This window comes from Saimiri boliviensis, chromosome 6 (genome assembly GCF_048565385.1).
Source record: "Saimiri boliviensis isolate mSaiBol1 chromosome 6, mSaiBol1.pri, whole genome shotgun sequence".
Lineage (NCBI taxonomy): Eukaryota > Metazoa > Chordata > Mammalia > Primates > Cebidae > Saimiri > Saimiri boliviensis.
The window spans coordinates 133,575,341-133,598,329 of NC_133454.1; the positions used below are offsets into that span (position 1 = coordinate 133,575,341).

Genomic DNA, 22,989 nt, shown 5'->3' on the forward strand with positions numbered 1-22,989 from the left:
AAGTGCTGCGTCTTCAAGGAAATGTATAGTCCAATATGTACAGATTGTTGATAACTTTGAGATCACAGTATAGGACTGTGTGAGAATTTCCAGAACGCTCATGAAAAGAAGGATGGATTCATTAAACTACTCACCAAAATCAAGTGGAACAAGAATTATCCTGCAGGGGGAAAAAAAAAACAATTAGAGAGTTAGTTACCCGGGACTAAGTGATCTGATGAGGAAGTACTATGGTTTTACGGTTTTTTAAAAATAACATTTAATGTAAAGAGTCAATGGCTCTCTAACGTTTTGTTTTCCAGGTGCAAGGAAGCCTTTGTCTTTTAAGAGAGCTATAGCTCACAGCAATCTGGGAAACAAATTTCTTTTTTTTTTTTTTTTGAGACGGAGTTTCGCTCTTGTTACCCAGGCTGGAGTGCAATGGCGCCATCTCGGCTCACCGCAACCTCCGCCTCCTGGGTTCAGGCAATTCTCCTGCCTCAGCCTCCTGAGTAGCTGGGATTACAGGCACACGCCACCATGCCCAGCTAATTTTTAGTATTTTTAGTAGAGACGGGGTTTCACCATGTTGACCAGGATGGTCTCGATCTCTTGACCTCGTGATCCACCCGCCTCGGCCTCCCAAAGTGCTGGGATTACAGGCTTGAGCCACCGCGCCCGGCGGGAAACAGATTTCTGACAAAGATGAAAGAATGAGTTTTTCTCCTTACCTGATCCCTCAGAATTTAAAGGCTATTAGTGAATATTCTTATTTTCGGGGCAGTTTAGTTATTTGCATAAGTTTAATGGGAATTTGCTTTCCTAGTAAGGACACTGTTGGAAACAGTGGTTTTACTATTAGGCCTTTGACTGGAAGGTCATATTTGAAAATGTGCATACAGCTAGATAGGACCAGACTGTTTTTGAGAAACAAAGCTCGACTTGATGGAGGCGGTAAAATCTACAGGGAAAAACTGATTTGGCGCCTGGCTTTAAGGATTTCCTGGCCTTATGGGTTAAATAAGGAGGGCCAAGAAACAAAAGTATTTTGAGGACCTCAAGAAGGGAGTAACTCACCCGAATCTATCAGTATCTGAAATGGTTTGGCTGTGACCCACCCAAGTCTCATCTGGAATTGTACTCCCATAATTCCCACGTTGGTGGGAGGTGACTGAATTATTGGGTGAGGCTTTCCTGAGCTGTCCTCGTGATAGTGTAATATCAGATCAAATATAAAAATCAACACCAAGACAAAAGTATGCCAAATTGCGGGGTCTTTATTGCCGGCAGCCACAGAGGACGTGCGTCTCTCCAACCCGTGGCCCCAAGCTCAGGGAAAGCAGGGGTTTTAAGCTGAAAAACCACATCCTGGTTTTAGGACCAAGAGGGTGAGGGGATGCAGGACAAGCAACTTTACAGAAGCTTATTCTGGCAGTTCCTGATAAGCAAAGGCAAGCAGCTTTACAGAGGGGGCATTTTTCAGAGCAAGCTAGCTGTTTTTATTTACAGAAGCCAAGGTCAGCAGTTACTGCAAGGGGAATGGGGCAGCAGTCACAACTTATTTTTGGAAAAACAGCTTTATCTTGTATAAAATGGCACTGCTCAGGTTCTAACTGTAGGCCAGCTACAGCACAATAGTAAATGAATCTCACAATATCTGATGGTTTTTTAAAGAAAACAGAACTTTCCCTGCACACGCGCTCCCATTTTCTGTCTGCACCATTGGCATAAGACGCCCCTCCTGGCCTTCCTCCGTGATTGTGAGGCTGCCCCGGCCATGTGAACTGAAAGTCCAGGTAAACCTCTTTCTTTTGTAAAGTGCTGTCTCCCGTGAAAACAGACTAATACGGTATTGCAGGCAAAGCCTGACAGAGTGACATGGCTTCCTAGGCTCACGAGGTTTAAAAGTCAAATCTAAAATTCTGTATTAGAAGTTATAGCCGGGCGCGGCGGCTCACACCTGTAATTCCAGCACTTTGGGAGGCCGAGACAGGAGGATCGCCTGAGGTCAGGCGTTTGAGAACAGCCTGGCTAATATGGCAAAGCCCTGTTGTTATATGTAAATTTTCGGTGCCACAAAGAAGTCAGCACTGGGGCAAAGGGTCTCTCAGCAAGGCAATCTTTACTTCTTGTGGAAAAGGTACCTTCGCTAGCAGCCTTCCCACGAGAGTACAGCAAACAAAGGAAAAGTAGACATACTCATCCCTCGCTCATTTGGGGTCGTCCTTACTGCTGTGTCTGATCTCCGTTGGCTGGAGGCAGATCTTACAATCTAAACCTGGACCTGACTGGCTCATGACTTAAAACTTTTCTAAACAGGTAGAGCCCATGGAGGACAACAAGAAAAGAGGAAGTGCAGATAAGGAAGGGGCAGGAAGCTGCATGTGAAAACACTTAGAAAAGTAACAGCACAAATGCCTGGGTTAAAGTGCAAGGACACAGAATGTGCTACGTGCCTGTGAGCCTGTCTGACAGCTACACAGGACAGGGCTCAAGACAGAGCTACTAGCAAAAAGCAAGATGGCTTTGAAGAAAGTCTTTAAAACAAGCTCATCTTTCTAACACTTGTGATTTATTCTTTAACAAGAAAGGAAACTTTGAAGAGGAACTTTTCTACTTCCCACACCCATCTTTACTAAAAATAGAAAAAGATTAGCCAGGTGTGGTGGCCGTGCACCTGTAATCCCAGCTACTCAGGAGGCTGAGGCAGGAGAATTATGTGAACCCGGGAGGCAGAGGTTGCAGTGAGCCAAGGGTGCGCCATTGCACTCCAGCCTGGGTGACGGAGCAAGCTCCGTCTCGAAAAAAATAAGTTCTAAGGCTGGGCATGCTGAGATGGTTTTTACTGAAAAAGAAAGCTAGGTGTGGTGATGCGTGCTTGTGGTCCCAGCCACGTGGAAGGCTGAGGTGGGAAGATTCCCTAACCCAGGAGGGCGAGCCTGCTGTGAGCCACGATCAGGCCCCTGCCCTCCAGCCTGGGAAGCTGAGCAGCACCTTTTCCTAACCCCCACCCCTCAAAATAGTTCCCAGGCCAGGGGTGAGGGCTCATGCCTGTAATCCCAGCACTTCGGGAGACCAGGGTGAGAGGACTGCTCGTGGCCTGCAGTTGGAAACTCACCCCATCAACATAGCAAAACCCCTTCTATAAAAAAGATAAATAGGCCGGGCGCGGTGGCTCACGCCTGTAATCCCGGCACTTTGGGAGGCCGAGGCGGGTGGATCGCGAGGTCAAGAGATGGAGACCTTCATGGTCAACATGGTGAAACCCCGTCTCTACTAAAAATACAAAACATTAGCTGGGCATGGTGGCACGTGCCTGTAATCCCAGCTACTCAGGAGGCTGAGACAGGAGAATTGCCTGAACCCAGGAGGCGGAGGTTTCGGTGAGCCGAGATCGCGCCATTGCACTCCAGCCTGGGTAACAAGAGCGAAACTGTCTCAAAAAGAAAAAAAAAAAGATAAATAAATAAAGTGGGTATGGTGGCACATTCCTGTACCATCAGCTACTCAAAAGGGTGAGGTGGGGGATCTCCTGAGCCCAGGAGTTTGAGGCTGTGGTGAGCTGTGATGATGCCACTGCACGCTCCAGCCTGGGTGACTGAGTGAGCCTCATCTCAAAAAGAAAGAGTTCTAGCAAAGCAGACTCTTTTTTTTTTTTTTTTTTTTTTTGAGACGGAGTTTCGCTCTTGTTACCCAGGCTGGAGTGCAATGATGCGATCTCGGCTCACCGCAACCTCCGCCTCCTGGTCTCAGGCAATTCTCCTGCCTCAGCCTCCTGAGTAGCTGGGATTACAGGCATGCGCCACCACGCCCAGCTAATTTTTGTATTTTTAGTAGAGACGGGGTTTCACCTTGTTGACCAGGATGGTCTCGATCTCTTGACCTCGTGATCCACCCGCCTCGGCCTCCCAAAGTGCTGGGATTACAGGCTTGAGCCACCGCGCCCGGCACAAAGCAGACTCTTAAAAAACCTAAGTGATCGCCCGGGCGTGCCAGCTCATGCCTGTAATCCCAGCACTTTGGGAGGCCGAGGCGGGAGAATGACTTGAGGTCAGGAGTTTGAGACCAGCCTGGCCAGCATAGTGAAGCCCCATCTCTACTAGAAATACAAAAACTAGCCTGGCATGGTGGCGGATGCCTGTAGTCCCAGCTACTTGGATGACTGAGGCAGGAGAATCGCTTGAACTCAGGAGGCAGAGGTTGCAGTGAGCTGAGATCATGCCACTGCACTGCAGCCTGGGTGACAGAGCAAGACTCTGTCTCAAAACAAACAGACAAACAGACAAACAAAAAACCCTGTGTGATCAATCACTATTCGTATTTACTGCAGACATGTAAATAATCCGGCTAAGTTTAATGAGACGAGCTAGTTTGCAAACAAATCAGTTTTCTGTGATTATCTTTGGTAGAAATGGGGCTGACTATAGAAATAAGCTGTGTTTCAGTAGAAGGCTATAGTGCACCCACGGTGATATTTTAGCTCTTTTCATTTCAGTCTGCCCTGCTGCTGTGCCTTGCCTGCTGAAGCTGGAAATTACGTGTACACCTTCGAGGACACCGTCACGCGCTGCTGTGTGTGCGTTTGGAGTTCACCAAGATGCTGGTGCTGCCGGCCCAGAGAAACGTGCTTTCGGCTCAGGTCTAGAAATCTCCTCAATGAACTGCTTTCTGGACTCAGAGACATAGCTTTTAGTTTGTGGTGGCCATTTACCGTGGTTTTTCTTTTGTTCATGAAGAGTGTGGCTGAGGGGCACACTCCGGTCTCGTGAGGTCATTCTCCGGTGGCCCTCATCGTGAAGTTCCTGGGACACCGTATTCTCTCACGGGTCTTACGGCTGAGGTGGTTGTTTTTTTCCAGTATATGGTTCCAGGACATCTCAGGGGTCTTAGACGCATCTTCAAGCCCAACAACGGTACCCCAGATGGCCTCACTGTGACCAGAGCAACGAGAAGGGAGAAGAAAAGTTTTTCCACCGAACCCGACATTGTGACTGACGAGTCCCGTGCTGAGACAGAGGCAAAGCAGCCGTGGTGGTGACGGCGTGGTGCTTGGGTCTGACTCTTGGTCAAGCGTTCATAAATGAGAGGCTGGCGGATGGAGTTTTCGGAAGAACCCACTGGGAGGCCATCGGATGGAGGAGGCCTCGGTGCCCTGAGTTCTTAGGTCAGCACAAACCCAGCTGAGTTTGGAAGGTCGTATCCCAGGAAAACACAGCTGAAGCTTCCCCAGCAGAACGTGTTGACCAACCTCTGACTGGGGGCTGGGAGGGCACTGCTCCAACCTCCCCAGGGAAGGGTCTGCCTCCCACGCAGAGCTCCCCCTCCCCGCCAGCTCCCGAACCACCTGCAGGCTGCAGCTGCCCAGTTCATGAGCTGCTGCTTGTTCACATCAAGTTTAAAAAAAGTTACTGTGTTTATGTTTATATTTTAACACAGAAAAGAAGACTATAGGGTGATATTTTACAAACGGAAAGAAAAAGATCTACAATTTTATATGTAGCCAAATTGCTGCTCAAATCTAAAAGCATCATAAAAGGATTTCCAGAAAGCCTCAGAATGTGTCTCTCCCTCACATCTACATTGAAAACATTCTTGATGGAGGAAGTCAAAAAAGAAAAAAATGCAAAAAAACACAAAACACAAATCCAGGAAATGCTGCAAGTGCCAGGAGAAGGGCTGGGACCAAACGCTTGTGAAATCTGTTACTGTCTTAGGAGCAGATCTCTGCCAACAGAAAGGTGACGGAAAACACAGTTGCATAAAGCCTGAGCTCCAGATAATGCAACAGGAAGGGAGAGGTCACAGGGATACGGGAAGCTTTGCCAAAGGGCATGCGGAGCCGGGAGCTCCAGCGTGCCACAGCCGGGAAGCGAAGGGGGGGCAAATGAACACGGTGAGTCTTACGACCACGACAGGAACTCACCTAGACCACACGGTGCCCGCCACTGTCCGGGAGAAGATGCAGCGCTTTTATTTCCCTCCCATGTTCCCAGCGGACACGGTGTCCTGAAAACAGAGGAGAAATTAACATGAGAAAAAGCCACAGCACTTTGTGGACGCCTGCCCTGCTGTCTCATGGGAGAGGCCTCTATTTAAAAGTATTTCTTTGGCCGCCTCGTCCTGGGTCTCCTTCTCCCCTGGTGGCGGCGGCGGCGGGGCGTGTCGTGGACGCCAGCCGAGACGAACGCGCTCATCGCAGTGTGGGACAACGGTACCGGCAGCTGGAGGGAGCCCATGTACGAGCGCGTGTCCCGGGCCCTGGCCGAGCTGGGCTACGCGCGGACCCCATCCCAGTGCCAGGAGCGCATCAAGCTGGTTCGATGCCCAGAACTGAATGCTGTGCTCCAGCTGTGGCCTCACCGGTGCTGAGTAGAGAGGAAGAGCCACCTTCATAGCTTACATGTGATTCCTCTGCTTATACAACCCAATACCGGATTTAACTTACTTTGACCCTTCGCAGGTGTGACAGTCGGGTGAAAGAACGTGGTGTTGGGAAAAGAAAGAGCAGTTACACATTTTAACAGCTGGAACAGGTGTTTGGTCAGGGAGGGTGGGATGCTCAGCCCTGCCAGCCTGTACCTATTAACAGTAGTGGCTTGGCCGGGCGCGGTGGCTCAAGCCTGTAATCCCAGCACTTTGGGAGGCCGAGGCGGGTGGATCACAAGGTCGAGAGATCGAGACCAACCTGGTCAACATGGTGAAACCCCGTCTCTACTAAAAATACAAAAAATTAGCTGGGCATGGTGGCACGTGCCTATAATCCCAGCTACTCAGGAGGCTGAGGCAGGAGAATTGCCTGAACCCAGGAGGCGGAGGTCGCGGTGAGCCGAGATCGTGCCATTGCACTCCAGCCTGGGTAACGAGAGCGAAACTCCGTCTCAAAAAAAAAAAAAAAAAAAAAAAAACAGTAGTGGCTTGTACCAGGAGCTGGAGTCGGATGGCGGCACTATGGAGGACCATCCACAGGAGGACTGGGGAAACCACAGTCAGGATCTCCATGGCTATCCAACAGATCGGGAATTGGATGAAATACCTATCACAAAGAGAACATTGAAAACAAAGCAAGAGTCTTCCGAAGAAGCACAGAAGAGAGACATCATGCAGAATATTGTACAGATTTTGGAATCAGTACAGTTGAAATGGGAGCTTTTTCAGAGCTGGGCAGACTTTTCAAGGCTCCATCTTTCTAATAAACTGGCCATTGTTGGCATTGGTTATAACACCCGTTGGAAAGAGGATATCCGTTACCATTATGCTGAGATCAGCTCCCAGGTGCCCCTTGGCAAGCGACTTTGGGAGTACTTCAACTCTGAGAAGCCTGAAGGACGGATCATTATGACGCGAGTACAGAAGATGAACTGGAAAAATGTTTACTACGAATTTTTAGAGATCACTATTAGTGAAGCTAGGTGCTTGGAGTTGCACGTGGAAATTGACTGGATACCCATTGCCCACTCCAAACCAACCGGTGGGAATGTTGTTCAATATTTATTGCCTGGAGGTATTCCTAAAAGCCCAGGCCTTTATGCCATTGGCTATGAAGAATGTATTGAGAGGCCCCTCTCACCCCACATGGAGCAACGTTCCCTGGACCCAGGAAGAGGGCCGGGTTGACCTGGAAACCCTTTCACCACAAGCCTCATTACAGGTGGAAATAGAACCCATCCGAATTATCTATTCTACCTCGGGATTGCGGAGGTCAGGACTCTGCAGCAGTGCTTATTTTTACATTTCCAAGCAAATACCAAAATCTTCAGCAAAGATTGGGTTGGTATTAACGGGTTTTTGTCTCAGAACTGTATTGTGGATCCCGGAGTTTCCCCCAAATCTATCTATATCAAATTTGTAGAAGTAGAGAGGGATTTTCTTTCTGCTGGCTCTTTAGTTGAGTGCCTGGAAAAAGCCATTGGATACCCTTTAAAATTTAACAACTGAATGTCATAGACCACTCCTCATCCAGATGCTGCCATCAGAGTCTTCATGGAAACTCTTTCCTCGATTGGGCCAGTACAACTTCTGAGGAATCATAGTAGTCTTTGGCCAGAAAAAAAACAGACCTCACCTGCAAATGCTCATTTTGAGTAAGCAAGATATATGGCGAACTTGCATGGTGGGTCAGCTGTTTCTTTTTTAAAAACAGAAAAACAATTTTTTTTTTTTTTTTTTTTTTTGAGACGGAGTTTCGCTCTTGTCACCCAGGCTGGAGTGCAATGGCGCGATCTCGGCTCACCGCAACCTCCGCCTCCTGGGTTCAGGCAATTCTCCTGCCTCAGCCTCCTGAGTAGCTGGGATTACAGGCACGCGCCACCATGCCCAGCTAGTTTTTTGTATTTTTAGTAGAGACGGGGTTTCACCATGTTGACCACGTTGGTCTCAATCTCTCGACCTTGTGATCCACCCGCCTCGGCCTCCCAAAGTGCTGGGATTACAGGCGTGAGCCACCGCGCCCAGCCAGGAGTTCTATTTTCTATGACTCACTGTGGGGAGAAGGAATTCTGGTCCCTGCATTCAAACAGGAAATAGAAGGGAAGGAGGAGGTCAGAGAGACTTCGCTTTGGAGGCCTTTCCAATGCCTCAGACCCAAGCACTCACGTGCCACGGGGCCACTTTTGAGGGCGACGTTTCGAGCCCCAACAGCAAAAAGCAAAACAATAGGTTTTGTTGTGTGTTGTACTAGGAATGGTGGAGCACACCTGCAAGTCCAGTTCAATGGAGGCGAGGTGGGAGGAGAGCCTGAGGCCAGGAGGTTGAGACCAGCCTGGGCAACGTAGCAAGACTCCATCTAAAAAAAAAAGTATATGTGTGTGTGTGTGTGTTGAATCAACGAATAAATATAAATTTTTAGAAAAGTTATACAAAAAAACTCTCATGAAAGTCAGCAAAAGAAAAAAAAAAAACAAAAAAGTAAGGCAAATAGAAAATATAAAAACTATGGCAGAAATATGTCCTTGTAGAAGAATTATTATAATAAATATGAATTAAGCAGGGCGCAGTGGCTCATGCCTGTAATCTGAGCACTTTGGAGGCCAAGGTGGGCAGATCACCTGAGGTCGGGAGTTCAAGACCAGCCTGACCAACATGGTGAAACCCCATCTTAAAAAAAAAATAATAAAAATAGGCCGGGCACGGTGGCTCAAGCCTGTAATCCCAGCACTTTGGGAGGCCGAGGCGGGTGGATCACGAGGTCAAGAGATCGAGACCATCCTGGTCAACATGGTGAAACCCCGTCTCTACTAAAAATACGAAAAATTAGCTGGGCATGGTGGTGTGTGCCTGTAATCCCAGCTACTCGGGAGGCTGAGGCAGGAGAATTGCCTGAGCCCAGGAGGCGGAGGTTGCGGTCAGCCGAGATCACGCCATTGCACTCCAGCCTGGGTAACAAGAGCGAAACTCCGTCTCAAAAAAATAAATAAATAAATAAATAAATAAATAATTAAATAAATATGAATTAAAAGACAGAGATTTAATAAGAAACACGTTTTAAGAAAAAAATCCAGAAATATGGAAAAGTTCTCTGAAAGTGCACTGGGTGATTCTAGGTGCCTGACAGAGTCGGCAGGCATGGGAAAGGGTCAGCCGGAACCAGGCAGCAGAACTCCCGGCACAGGAATTCCCAGACGACAAACCAGCTGTGCCCACTAGGTTTTGGAAACAAAAGGTAAACGTGGACGTTTTTTCAGGGAAGTGGATACTGGGGTGCACTAAGACATACAGGTTTGGTCTTCATTCCTGGCTCTGCAGAGCTCATAACACCCTTGTGATTTCCAAAGTGAGGAGGAGTAAATGTGGAGCCAGCCCCCACAATCGCATCGGGGCTCATGCCAATGAAGAGGCTTTTGGAAAGGGGGCTCTGGTTGCCAGGTGATTGGAGGGTTGGAACTTTCAGCCCCATCCTCAGCCTGTGGGAGGGGAGGCGAACTCGATCGAGTCTGTCCCATGGGAATGATTTAATCAACTGTCCCTCCATTAAGAAGCCTCCATAGAAAACCTTAATCGATGGAGTTCCAAGGACTTGGATGTTGGAAGCTCGAAATCATCGTGTTTAGGTTTAGCCAACACTCGATTAGGTTTGGTTTAACCCACAGCTGGGTGTTAAAGTCCTGACAAAAAGCAGGAACGTGTTCACCGCAGATGTCCGGAGTGCTGGTCTTGGGATGGGGTCGGGGGGCACTACTGGGAAGGGACAGGCACCTTCTGGGAGAGGGCAAGGCACCATTGTTTGACTAGTGGGGTAGTTTTTTACTTTTATGTTTTATACATTTTGCTGTAGATTTATTAAATTTCATAATAGGGAAACGTTAAAAATATATGCACCCAGGGCCGGGCGCGGTGGCATCCCAGCACTTTGGGAGGCCGAGGCGGGTGGATCACGAGGTCAAGAGATCAAGACCATCCCGGTCAACAAGGTGAAACCCCGTCTCTACTAAAAATACAAAAAATTAACTGGGCGTGGTGGCGCGTGCCTGTAATCCCAGCTACTCAGGAGGCTGAGGCAGAAGAATTGCCTGAACCCAGGAGGCGGAGGTTGCGGTGAGCCGAGATCGTGCCATGGCACTCCAGTCTGGGTAACAAGAGCGAAACTCCGTATCAAAAAAAAAAAAAAAATATATATATATATATATATATATGCACCCAGCAATACAGACTTTTTCTTTTAGATGGAGTCTCACTCTGTAGCCCCAGCTGGAGTGCAGTGGCGCGATCTTGGCTCATGGCAGCCTCTGCTTCCTGGGTCCCAGTTCAAGCAATTCTCCTGCCTCGGCCTCCCAGGTAGCTGGGATTATAGGCATGAGCCACCATGCCCAGCTAATTTCTGAAATTTTTAGTAGAGATGGGGTCTCACCATGTTGGCCAGTCTGGTGTTGAACTCCTGACCTCGTGATCCACCTGCCTCAGCCTCCCAAAGTGCTGGGATTACCGGTGTGAGCCACCACGCCCGGCCAGCAATACAGACTTTATGCACACTAGGCAACCACAAATAGAAACGGTGGGAAAAGTGGATTCAGCAGTAATCAGATATCTGAAATCACCAAAATTCTGCCAGGAAGAGATCTGGAGAGCCTGTAAGGCCAAGGCTAGGATCTCCAGTGAGGGTGAGACTAAACTGAGGACCTGCCATTTGCATCCGCCAGGACAGGTTGTGTAACAAGTGGCCCCACACAATTACGTCCCAGGCACGCACCACTCCCCCTAAGGAGGACTCTGCTCCCCACCCTCACGCAGAGGCCCGGGCAAGGTCACCCCTTGACAGGCGTCTCTGTGGTTACTGAGGCCACAAGAAGGAAGTCCATGGGAAGACACCACCCTGCCATCTGCCCAGAGGAGAGCCAAAGGTGTCTGGTGAACAGCACTAATGCAGACCACATCCAGACACCTGCCAGCTACCGGGAAGGCTGCCCTTCCTGCAAGCAAAATACACGCGCTTCCTCAAGGGCCGCCGCCCCGCGTGTCCTCCACCTACACGAAGGTCAGATGTTCACAGCTGCCGCCTCCAGCCCGGCCGTGTTTCCTCTCAAGCTGGACGGCTCTGAGTTGAAGAGATGAAGCGTCTACCGCCCACGCGCCCAGTACTCAACCAAGGAGCAGGGACAGGTGGCTTCAGCAGTCTGGTCTGGAAGGGGAGGAAGGCAGACCCCGGCGGCCAGGCTCTGCAGTGGCTCCAAAGTCCCCCCGATGGCCGGGTGAGGACTGGGACCCCAGGGAGCAGCTCCCTGGAAGAGGTGTGGGTTGTGCTTGGTGGAGGGATCACCCCCCAGCCCCCCGGGCCTCTGTGGCCCCACCGGGGCGGGTGCTGGAGAGTGAGCGGCTCCCTCAGCTCCATTCTCGCCCACAGAGACGTGGGAGGCCAAGGGCTACTTTGAGTCTCAAGCTGTCACGGTCCCCTTGGATCCAGGCTGTGTTTTTAGGAGGAGAGTGCAACTATTTCAAATACTTGATCACCTTTTTTTTTTTTGAGACAGGGTCTCACTCTGTGGCCCCGGCTGGAGTGCAGCGACGTGACTGAACCCCGCAGTGCAGCCTCCACCTCCTGGGCTCCAGTGATCCTCCCACCTCAGCCTCCCTCGTGGGTGGGACCGCAGGCCTGCACCGCCGCAGCTGGCTACTTTTCGTACTTTTTGTAGAGGTGGGGTCTCACCATGTTGCCCAGGCTGGTCTTGAACTCCTGGGCTCCAGCGATCCACCTGCCTCCTCCTCCTGAAGTGCTGGGATTGCAGGTGTGAGCCACCGCGCCGGCCTTCACCAGCTGTAAACCTCAGTTTGATCAGACAGGTCCAGGTGCCGCGTCCACCTGCTCCTCCCCACGCTCCGCTTTCCCTGGTCGTCCTCGCTCTGGGATCCCCCTGTACAAAATGCAGTGTCAGGCCAGGCATAAGAGCGCGAGTCACACCCTTAATCTCTTTCTCTTGGAGCATTCGCTGCAATGAAGGGGTTTTCCCGTGCGGCTCCCCTGGCTGCCCGGGCTCCTCGGTTTTCAGCAATGGTGTGCTGTTGACTCCATCGTAGCGGCAATGCCGAAATGGCCACACAAGGGTCTCTGCAATCTCACCTTCCACTGTGCAAGAGGGAAAGGCGGTTGCCTCTTTTAACCCAGAAAGCTCCCCCTGGATGCTCTCGAATTCCTTTAGTTCCCACTCACCCAATGACCGGTTCTCTCCTGACCTCTTGGTGCTGGACGGACAGCACACGCAGAACATTCGCTGCCCAGCCTCAAACCCCAGGGCTCACCGTTACTAGGTTCTTGCTGTGCCTTCCAAACACCCAGGGGCAGCTTTTCCACCACGCGCTCCCTGCTCCGTCTGAGGCAGCCAGGATGAGCCGGGCTGTGCTGGTGACCGGCAGTTCCACCCTCGGCCGCTGGGTCCCTCCGGCGTGGGCCTGGGCGGGTGTGCAGTCTGTGCCCACCGCCGGGTTGGGGCGCCCCGGGGCGTGCTGCCCGGCCTCCGAGGTGGGAACCGGAAGTGGAGTCACACCTGATTGCTTGGCACCACCTCTCATGGCCACAGCATCTCCAGGGACACCACCACCTTGCAGGTGGGCGTGAGCTTGTGGCTTGAGGTGAGTTCACGCCTAACCGCAAGGTGGGGAAGAAAGGCTCCAGGAGGAAAGCCGGGGAGCAGCCCTGACCCAGTACACCTGGGCCCCTTGAGGCCACGCAGGTCCTGGGGGTGCGCCTGTGCAGGGGGCGGGGCCACACTTGGAGAGAGTCACTGCCTCGGGAACAGCAGCTGCATCAGAGCAAGGCCAGGGTACCCCGCATGGGGCTGTTCAACCTAAGCGTGGGGAAGGGTGCATTTCCCCCTCCCTCTGACTTGGGGCTTCTCTGAATCTGTCCTGGCCCTCTGCAGGCATTGGCGAAACTGGCACCCGCTGGCCGCCGCTCCCACCACTGCGGCTAAGAACGGGCTTGGGAAGGAAGGAGCCGTGCCCATCCTGGGACGCAGCCTCTTTCTCCACACGGAGTCTCCATAAAGACAGGGCGCTGCTCACAGAGACCATTTCAGATTGCTTTTGCCGAAGATGAATGCTCAAATGCTCCTTATTTCTCTGTGGATTGAGACCCTAATTTAAACGTTAGCTGGGCATGGTGGTGTGTGTTACTCTGAAGTTGCATTGACTCAGGAGGCTCAGGCGGGAGGATTGCTTGAGCCCAGGAGGTTGAGGCTGCGGTGTGTGACGGGGCCCCTGCCCTCCGGCCTGGGTGACAGAATGAAACCTCATCTCAAACAAAGAAACAAAAACACACAGATCAAAACAAAACAACTATTTATTCCTTACTCCATTTTTTGGCCATTAAGAGACCCCATGGAGACTTGCTTTTTCCTTAAAATGCTAAGTCTTAATATTACAGAGCCTTACTCTGAGAAACAGACTCACGCGTCCAAACCCAAGGAATGAACTCAGAGACCCGAAAACAGCGGAAGTGAGACCTAAAGATGGACTTGCAGGGTCAGGCGTGTGAGGGGCAGGCTCACCCAGGCTGTTGGTCCCCTGGGGCTCAGGCCCCTCCTGGCTTCTGGCAGGCGGAGGACTGTGGGGTCACGATCTTCCGGTCGGATGTCGCCTGGTTGGGCAGGGGCTGTAGGAGTTTTCGTTAGGTCGTCTGGCTGCGTTTTGTGGCCGCCAGCAATGCCCTGCAATCCTCATGGGCTCAGGGGCTCTTCGTGCATTTGATTTATGACCGGAGCAGCTGGGCAGGCTGATAAGAACCGACTAAGCGAGCTGTTTTGCAGGCTAGTAAACGTTCCCCTCGGACTCAGCTCCTCGGCTGGGGTGAGGGCAACTAAGTGTGGGGGAGGGAGGGAGCGGGAGGCCGAGGTTACATCCTGCTTCTTCTGTAGTTTGCCGACCTAAGTTGATTTAAAGCACTTTGTCTTGGAAACGGACCACCGTATACATTACTTTCTTCACTTAGGAAGAAGAGATGTTTTTCGATATCCTAGACCAGGCGTCCCCACACTTTTTACACAGGGGGCCAGTTCACCGTCCCTCAGACCGTCGGAGGGCCGCCACATACTGTGCTCCTCTCACTGACCACCAATGAAAGAGGTGCCCCTTCCTGAAGTGCGGCGGGGGGCCGGATACATGGCCTCAGGGGGCCGCAGTGTGGGGACGCCTGCCCCAGATACATTCTAAAAAAGCGGCCAGGCGCGGTGGCTCAAGCCTGTAATCCCAGCACTTTGGGAGGCCGAGGCGGGTGGATCACGAGGTCGAGAGATCGAGACCATCCTGGTCAACATGGTGAAACCCCGTCTCTACTAAAAATACAAAAAACTAGCTGGGCATGGTGGTGTGTGCCTGTAATCCCAGCTACTCAGGAGGCTGAGGCAGGAGAATTGCCTGAACCCAGGAGGCGGAGGTTGCGGTGAGCCGAGATCACACCATTGCACTCCAGCCTGGGTAACAAGAGCGAAACTCTGTCTCAAAAAAAAAAAAAAAAAAAAAAGCGGTTTTGGTTGGGTGTTAATTGAGTAGATTCACAGAAATATCAACATTATTTCCCTCAGCAATCAGAACATTTGTCTTCGTAATGATGACCAGCTTGTTCTTATGTCTCTGAAAATTAGTCTGTCCTTGGAAAACATCCATTAGAAAAAGTCTTAAGACTCCTAAGAGGTCAGGTACAAACGCCACCTTCTGAAATTATTGTGTCTGAAGGGGTGGGGGAAGCCACCTGCAGCGCCCACACGGGGCTGGTGGCCCGAGCCCCCCCGCCCCTGCTGCCCTCTGCACAGAGCCCTGCCCTGTGCCATGAGGCATATTTGTGAAAGGACCCAGGCCTCAAATATGCAGCTCCCTTGTGGCCAGGAGACCCAGCCCTAATTCAAGAAAGAAGTGAGCCCCTGAGCGGAAGCCGGAGTCCTGGGCGACTGGGGGCAGCTCTCCAGGCCAGGACCCCCGCCTCGGACCCACAGCGCTCCCCTGTGATGCTGCCAGTGGAAGGACTCAGGCGTGGGTGTGGAGGCTGTGCCCTTCACGGTCAGAGGTCAGATTTAAATCTCCCAGTACCAGCATTTCCTGTTTTTTTTTTTTTTTTTTGAGATGGAGTCTCACTTTGTCCCCCGGGCTGGAGTGCAGTGGCGCAATCTCAGCTCACTTGCAACCTCCGCCTCCCAGGTTCAAGCGATTCTCCTGCCTCAGCCTCCCGAGTAGCTGAGATTACAGGCACCCACCACCACGCCCGGCTAATTTTTTGTATTTTTAGCAGAGCCAGGGTTTTACCATGCTGGCCAGGCTGGTCTCCAACTCCTGACCTCAGGTGATCTGCCTGCCTTGGCCTCCCAAAGTGCTGGGATTACAGGCGTGAGCCACTGCGCCGGGCCCTCAGTACCAACATTTCTAAAAAAGCAAAAGGAAGTGGTGATATTTGTTTTAACATCTTCTTTATTTTAATTTAAAATTATTTTGTACTGATTTAATTTTACTTAATTGTTTTTAGAGACGGGGTCTCACTCTGTCATCTGTGCTGGAGGGCGGGGATGCGACCCCGGCTCACTGCAGCCTCAACCTCCTGGCCTCCAGTGATCCTCCTGCCTTGGCCTCCCAGTGCTGGGATTACAGGAGTGAGCCACCATGCCTGGCCAGCAATCTATTTTATTTAAACAAAAATATACAAAATATTATCTCAACATATAATCAACAAAATAGACTTGATGAAATACGGACATTTCATGAAGAAATTTTTTATCTCGCCAAATCTTCACAATCCTGCATGAGCTTTGCACTCGGCAATTCGAGAATGGAACTGGCCATGTTCCAAGGGCTGGGTGGTCACAGAGGCTGCCTCAGAGGGCAGCCAGGCCAGAGGCACCGCAGAGGAGCTGGATGCAGAGGAGGCCCCGGCCACCCGAGTCCAGGCTGAGACAGCACGGGGGCAGGTCTCTGGCAGCCTGGACAACTCCAGGGTATGGTGGGGAGCGGACTGGACCCTGAGGACCTCAGCGAGCAGAGCAGGGAAACAGGGGCCCCACCTAGGAAGAGCTGGAGACGGGGACCCCGTCCGGTCTCACGTGACTCCCGCTTCCTCCTGGAAGGCACAGGGCCTCTCGGGAGGTGAGTTCTCATTCAGAGTTTTTCAGGAAACCTTTTCAGCATGTTGTCTTTGGCCAGATGCCACAGGAGCCCTGATGCAATAACCTCACCTGATTGCACCCCTGTCCACGGGCACTGAGGCAGAAAGAAGGAAGTGTTGCCATCTCAGGAAGCTCTTGGCCCATGGGACCCTACAGCCCTCCCCAGGCCCCACGGGTGTGGCCCTGAGTCCAGGAAACCCCCTTGCCCCTCACGTCCCCTCGACCTCTGTGGCATCTTATAAAACAAAGGGGCCCAGGAAGGAAGAAGGAGGGGGTCGCACATGTCGGCCCTGAGCACTGAAGCTGCCCCCACAGGCACTGGAACCTTCCCTGTGTTCGCCTCCTCTTCGGTCAGCGCTCCCCAGCGTCCCGTGCCTGGGCCTGGAGGGCTGCTTTGGGGCAGGCAGCACCGGTCGCCGGGCGGGCGTCTGACCTGCACCAGGAGACACGTGGGGGACGTTTCTGCCTCCGAACCCACAGAGCAGAACTGCAGCCCAGGAGAGGGAAGATGTCCTCACTGGGGGTCTGTGAGCGGTGAGGGCGTGAGGATCCTGGAGTGTGCAGGTCCCATCGGGGCCTGGGAAGGACCCTGGCCAAGACAGTGAGGTCCTGCGCTCCAGGTGTAAGAGGAGGGGACTCTCAGGCCTAGTGAAGTTCACAGAGGCCTCTGACCCCTGCAGAAGGAAGTTGGGGTCATGTGGCACTTGCCCTGATAGGGCCCCTGGATAGAAGGCCCCCGACCCTACAGTGCTTCACCTGCACTGAGCGTACGACCTCACGTTCAGAAATGTGTTACCTCCCCCAGACCTCACACAAATTCTCGAATTTCCAAACAGCAGGAAACAACAACTTCTAAGAAAGCACAAGCCCTGAGTCCAGGGGGCCAGACTCTGACACGACAGCAAAGATCTGCAAGGAAGGGCACCCAGCATCCGACGTCGCTCCACAGACGGCCACGTCAGCCATCAGGAACCACGTCGCTCCACAGACGGCCACGTCAGCCATCAGGAACCACGTCGCTCCACAGACGGCCACGTCAGCCATCAGGAACCACGTCGCTCCACAGACGGCCACGTCAGCCATCAGGAACCACGTCGCTCCACAGACGGCCACGTCAGCCATCAGGAACCACGTCGCTCCACAGACGGCCACGTCAGCCATCAGGAACCACGTCGCTCCACAGACGGCCACATCAGCGATCAGGAACCACATCACTCCACAGACGGCCACGAGAGCCATCAGGAACCACGTCACTCTACAGATGGCCACGTCAGCCATCAGGAACCACACTTGCCAAGCCTTCTTCACTCACACACAGCAGCCTCCCCGAAACCTGACACATGGTCAAGGAGGGGCATGGTGTGAACTCAGCCGTGATCCACATCCGAAGCGAGGCCTCTGTGGCCGACCACGTCGTCTGGTCCCTGTTCAACACCATCTTCGTGAACTCCTGCTGCCTGGGCTTCATAGCCTACGCCTACTCCATGAAGGTGTGTGTGGTCCCAGGGAAGTCCCGGGGAGCCGGGGAGCCTGGAGCTCCACCTGCCCAGGTGCTGCCTGGGGTGGGGGCTTGTGTGTCCCTGTGAGTGTGGGTTTGTGTGCACCTCTTCCTGTGTGTGCCCACGTCTGTAGCTTTGTCTAAGTGACCTGTGTGTGTGGCCTGGGGAATGTGCTCAGTGCAGGTCTAGGGGGAGGCTCCAGGAGGCTGGCTGGCTCAGAGTAAGTCTCCCGATCCAGCAGCCCAGAGCAAGGCTCCCTATCACCCAGTGCCAGAAATGACACCCTCACCATCCAGACTGGCACCCAGGCTCCCCAGCAAGTGAGAAGGAACTCACAGGTGACTTCGCCCCGTGGTGGGGAGAGCAGCCTGTGCTGGGGCCAAGGCAGAGGGAGGCTGAGCCCTGAGGCTCCTGGAGAGTCTGGGGCTGGGTGAGGAAGGGGAGGGGTGGTCCCTGATCTCAGGGCAGGTAGGAGCCAGGGGGGAGCCTGAGCCATAGCACGTGGCTCCTACCTGAGGGCTCCTGGTCCCCTCACCGTCTCCTCTGCCCCAGTCCAGGGACAGGAAGATGGTTGGCGACCTGACCGGGGCCCAGGCCTACGCCTCCACCGCCAAGTGCCTGAACATCTGGGCCCTGATTGTGGGCATCCTTGTACCACTGCACCCATGGACCTGTTACCAGTAGTTCTGTGATAAAATCCCGCAATGTCTCAGATGGTAAAAAATCTCCGGCCGGGCGTGGTGGCTCAAGCCTGTAATCCCAGCACTTTGGGAGGCCGAGGCGGGTGGATCACGAGGTCAAGAGATCGAGACCATCCTGGTTAACATGGTGAAACCCCGTCTCTACTAAAAATACAAAAAACTAGCTGGGCATGGTGGCACGTGCCTGTAATCCCAGCTACTCTGGAGGCTGAGGCAGGAGAATTGCCTGAACCCAGGAGGCGGAGGTTGCGGTGAGCCGAGATCGCGCCATTGCACTCCAGCCTGGGTAACAAGAGCGAAACTCCGTCTCAAAAAAAAAAAAAAAAAAAAAAAAAAAAAAAGATAATCTCCAAGGCCAGGTACTCGCCATCTGCTGCTGGTCCTGGCCCCTTAACCCAAGTCCGGTATCAGGCCTTTATCCTTACACTTCTCTACAATGGCAGCGCCTGGACCAGACATTTTTTAAATTTTTCTTTCTTTTTTATTTATTTTTTTGAGACAGAGTATCGCTCTTGCTGCCCAGGCCGGAGTGCAATGGCGTGAACTCAGCTCACCCAACCTCTGCCTCACAGGTTCAAGTGATTCTCCTGCCTCAGCCTCCCGAGTAGCTGGGATTACAGGCATGTGCCACCACACTTGCCTGATTTTTTTTCTATTTTTAGTAGAGATGGGGTTTCTCAATGTTGTCAGGCTGGTCTCGAACTCCCAAACTCAAGTGATCTGCCAGCCTGGCCAACGTGGCGAAATCCCTTATCTACTAAAAATACAAAAATTAGCCGAGTATGGTGGCGGGTGCCTGTAGTCCCAGCTACTTGGGAGGCTGAGGCAGGAGACTCGTTTGAACCCAGGAGTGGGAGGTTGCAATGAGCCGTGATTGCGCCACTGCACTCCAGCCTGGGCGACAGAGGGAGACCCTTTCATCAAAATTTTGACACCTCATAGTATTTGGCAGGGATAAGTATGAAATCTCTTGATCAATACATGCAAACAAGCCAGGCACGGCGGCTTAGGCCTGTAATCCCAGCACTTTGGGAGGGCAAGATGGGCAGATGACCTGAGGTCAGGAGTTCGAGACCAGCCTGGCCAACATGTTGAAACTTCATCTCCACTAAAAATACAAAAATTAGCTGGGTGTGGTGGCGGGTGCCTGTAATTCCAGCTACTTGGGAGGCTGAGGCACGAGATCGCTTGAACCCAAGAGACGGAGGTTGCAGCAGTGAGCCAAGATTGCACTCCAGCCTGGGCAACAGAGTGAGACTCTGTCTCAAAAAATAAATAAATAGGCCGAACACGGTGGCTGACTCCTGTAATCCCAGCACTTTGGGAGGCCGAAGCAGATGGATCATGAGGTCAATAGATCGAGACCATCCTGGCCAACATGGTGAAAGTGAAACCCTATCTCTACTAAAAGTACAAAAATTAGCTGGGCGTGGTGGCGCACACCTGTAGTCCCAGCTACTTGGGAAGCTGAGGAAGAAGAATCACTTGAACCCAGGAGGCGGAGGTTGGAGGCTTCAGTGAGCCGTGATCACGCCACTGCACTCCAGCCTGGCAGCAGGGCGAGACTCTGTCTCAAAAATAAATAAAGAAAAATAAGGCCGGGCGCAGTGGCTCAAGCCTGTAATCCCAGCACTTTGGGAGGCCGAGGCGGGTGGATCATGAGGTCAAGAGATCGAGACCATCCTGGTCAACAAGGTGAAACCCCGACTCTACTAAAAATACAAAAAATTAGCTGGGCGTGGTGGCGCGTGCCTGTAATCCCAGCTACTCAGGAGGCTGAGGCAGGAGAATTGCCTGAACCCAGGAGGCGGAGGTTGCGGTGAGCCGAGATCGCGCCATTGCACTCCAGCCTGGGCAACAAGAGCGAAACTCCGTCTCAAAAAAAAAAAAGAAAAAAGAAAAGTAGCAGCAGGCTTAAAGCAGGCAGAAAAAAAAGCAGAAAGAGAACTTTTAGGCTCCAACGGTCTGTGATTTGTAATTCATGACCTTCTGCCTGAGGGCTCCCTCCCAACTCGGCAGACAATTCTCTGCCAACCCTCCAGGTCCTTCCTGCCTGGCTACGACCCAGCCAAGCCCATGGGCAATGCTGGGACCCACAGGGAGGAAGTTGGGGGCACATGTGTGCCCTGGACTCTGAAGCTGCCCCCACAGGCCCTGGAACCCTCCCGAGACCCAACACAACCCCCTCTTCATTCGGGGCTCCCAGAGTCCCCATTCCTAGGCCTGGGCAGCTGCTTTGGGAGCCCACCATGGGCGACCAGGCCTCTGACCTGCACCAGGAGACATGGGGCGGTTTAGCCTCCAAACCCATACAGAGCAGGGCTGCAGCCCCAGGAAAGGGCAAGGGAGTTCAGGAGACGCGGCCTGTGGCAAGTGAGGTGAGGGCTTTGGGGGGATTGTTCCCGGACCTGGAGTGGGGGGCTGGCAGGGGCCCTGAACCGGGACACTGAGATCCTGCACTTTCCAGCCTGGGCTAAAATCCACAGGGCTCCCCAAACCCAAGGCTTGGGAAGTGACCAGTCCTGACTGGAGTTTCTGATGAGGAAGCCCCTCCTTAACCCTCAGCCTTCCCTCCCACTCTGCCATGAAGTAATTTGATCCTCAAGAATTTGTTCCAAACCACTGGTCCCTGGCTAATTCACCAATTTATAAACAGCAGGAAATAGAAACTTACAAGAAATACACGCTTCTGAGAAACAGAAACTACAGGGGAAAAAAAACCCACCGAGCAGCCTCCCCGTGTCTGAACACCACAGCTGCCCCGACTCCACACCGAAAACCACTCTGCTCAAACCTTCACTCACTACTTCCTGCTCCAAAGCCAGAAGATGCTCAAGGAGGAGCACGAAGTGGCGGTGCTGGGGGGGCCCCAGAGCAGCATGCTTCCCAGGTCCACTGTGATCAACATCCAGAGCGAGGCCTCCGTGCCCGACCACGTCGTCTGGTCGCTGTTCAACACCATCTTCATGAACTGGTGCTGCCTGGGCTTCATAGCGTTCGCCTACTCCGTGAAGGTGCGTGTGGCCCCGGGGAAGTCGGGGGAGCCGGGCAGCCTGGAGCTCCACCTGCCCAGGTGCTGCCTGGGGCGGGGGCTTGTGTGTCCCTGTGAGTGTGGGTTTGTGTGCACCTCTGTCCTGTGTGTGCCCACGTCTGTAGCTTTGTCTGAGTGACCTGTGTGTGTGGCCTGGGGAATATGCTCAGTGCAGGTCTAGGGGGAGGCTCCAGGAGGCTGGCTGGCTCAGAGTAAGTCTCCCGATCCAGCAGCCCAGAGCAAGGCTCCCTATCACCCAGTGCCAGAAATGACACCCTCACCTTCCAGACTGGCACCCAGGCTCCCCAGCAAGTGAGAAGGAACTCACAGGTGACTTCGCCCCGTGGTGGGGAGAGCAGCCTGTGCTGGGGCCAAGGCTGAGGGAGGCTGAGCCCTGAGGCTCCTGGAGAGTCTGGGGCTGGGTGAGGAAGGGGAGGGGTGGTGCCTGATCTCAGGGCAGGTAGGAGCCAGGGGGGAGCCTGAGCCATAGCATGTGGCTCCTACCTGAGGGCTCCTGGTCCCCTCACTGTCTCCTCTGCCCCAGTCCAGGGACAGGAAGATGGTTGGCGACCTGACCGGGGCCCAGGCCTACGCCTCCACCGCCAAGTGCTTGAACATCTGGGCCCTGATCGTGGGCATCATCATGACCATTGGATTCATCCTGCTACTGGTGTTTGGCTCTGTGATGATGTACCATGTTGTGTCACGGATCTTACAGGACCAAAGAATTCCCTTCTAGCTGCCCATGGCCTGAGACCCTCGTACTCCGACACTTGCTGCCCTTGCGGGAAGGGCTGCCCGTCCTGCTCCCTGGGTCCCCCCCACCCACATACAGCTGTGTATCCTCACAGGCCTGTCTGCGCTGGCATTCAATAAAGTGCATGTGCTTGTGATGATGCTTTGACTTCACCTGGAGAGGGGCCTGCTGGAGTCCCCAGCCTGGTCCTGAGACCGAGCCAGGGGTCAGCCCTGCACAGAGGAATCCCTCCTCTGCGAAGCTTTCCAGGGAGCAGGGCCTGCTCAGCCTTTGCTGGTTTCTGGCCTCCTACAGTGGGCAGCTCCTCAGTTTCCCAAGACCAGGACCACAGGGCAGAGATTTATCTGACACCAAGGTAAGGACAGACACACTGTGTCCAGAACACCTTTGGGCCGAGACAAACCTGCCTGCCTCTGAGCTGGCTGGAGCGCTGGTCTTGCAGAGGTGGGCA

At 53.0% G+C, this 22,989-nt stretch overlaps 3 protein-coding genes and 1 long non-coding RNA gene across 4 annotated transcripts; 3 read left to right on the forward strand and 1 right to left on the reverse strand.

Moving 5' to 3' along the window:
* Positions 1–3,963: 3,963 nt before the first annotated feature.
* On the reverse strand, positions 3,964–12,843 carry LOC141584928 (uncharacterized). Its single transcript, XR_012518239.1, has 3 exons — positions 12,116–12,843; positions 5,903–5,985; positions 3,964–4,910 (listed from the first exon to the last, which is right to left on the reverse strand). It is a non-coding gene; the product is annotated as an uncharacterized LOC141584928 (long non-coding RNA).
* Positions 6,900–8,310, forward strand: LOC101037479 (myb/SANT-like DNA-binding domain-containing protein 2). The gene is given in 3 exon segments (XM_074401907.1): positions 6,900–7,577; positions 7,579–7,655; positions 7,658–8,310. Coding segments are annotated over 3 exon segments (984 nt in total). The 5' UTR covers positions 6,900–6,927; the 3' UTR covers positions 7,915–8,310.
* A 5,032-nt stretch (positions 12,844–17,875) lies between the features above and the next one.
* Positions 17,876–18,748, forward strand: LOC120364575 (interferon-induced transmembrane protein 3-like). The gene is made up of 2 exons (XM_039470364.2): positions 17,876–18,040; positions 18,602–18,748. The coding sequence occupies exons 1-2, from the start codon at positions 17,891–17,893 to the stop codon at positions 18,731–18,733; spliced, it is 282 nt and encodes a 93-aa protein (XP_039326298.2). The 5' UTR covers positions 17,876–17,890; the 3' UTR covers positions 18,734–18,748.
* Positions 18,749–21,399: 2,651 nt separating this feature from the next.
* Positions 21,400–22,677, forward strand: LOC101048512 (interferon-induced transmembrane protein 1). The gene is made up of 2 exons (XM_003943325.4): positions 21,400–21,764; positions 22,326–22,677. The coding sequence occupies exons 1-2, from the start codon at positions 21,579–21,581 to the stop codon at positions 22,518–22,520; spliced, it is 381 nt and encodes a 126-aa protein (XP_003943374.3). The 5' UTR covers positions 21,400–21,578; the 3' UTR covers positions 22,521–22,677.
* The last annotated feature ends 312 nt before the right edge of the window (positions 22,678–22,989 follow it).

Coding starts and splice junctions, on each gene's coding strand:
- LOC120364575 (XM_039470364.2), top strand. CDS start 17,891: ATGGTCAAGGAGGGGCATGGTGTGAACTCAGCCGTGATCCACATCCGA. Junction 18,041..18,601: donor CCTACGCCTACTCCATGAAG/GTGTGTGTGGTC, acceptor CCTCTGCCCCAG/TCCAGGGACAGGAAGATGGT.
- LOC101048512 (XM_003943325.4), top strand. CDS start 21,579: ATGCTCAAGGAGGAGCACGAAGTGGCGGTGCTGGGGGGGCCCCAGAGC. Junction 21,765..22,325: donor CGTTCGCCTACTCCGTGAAG/GTGCGTGTGGCC, acceptor CCTCTGCCCCAG/TCCAGGGACAGGAAGATGGT.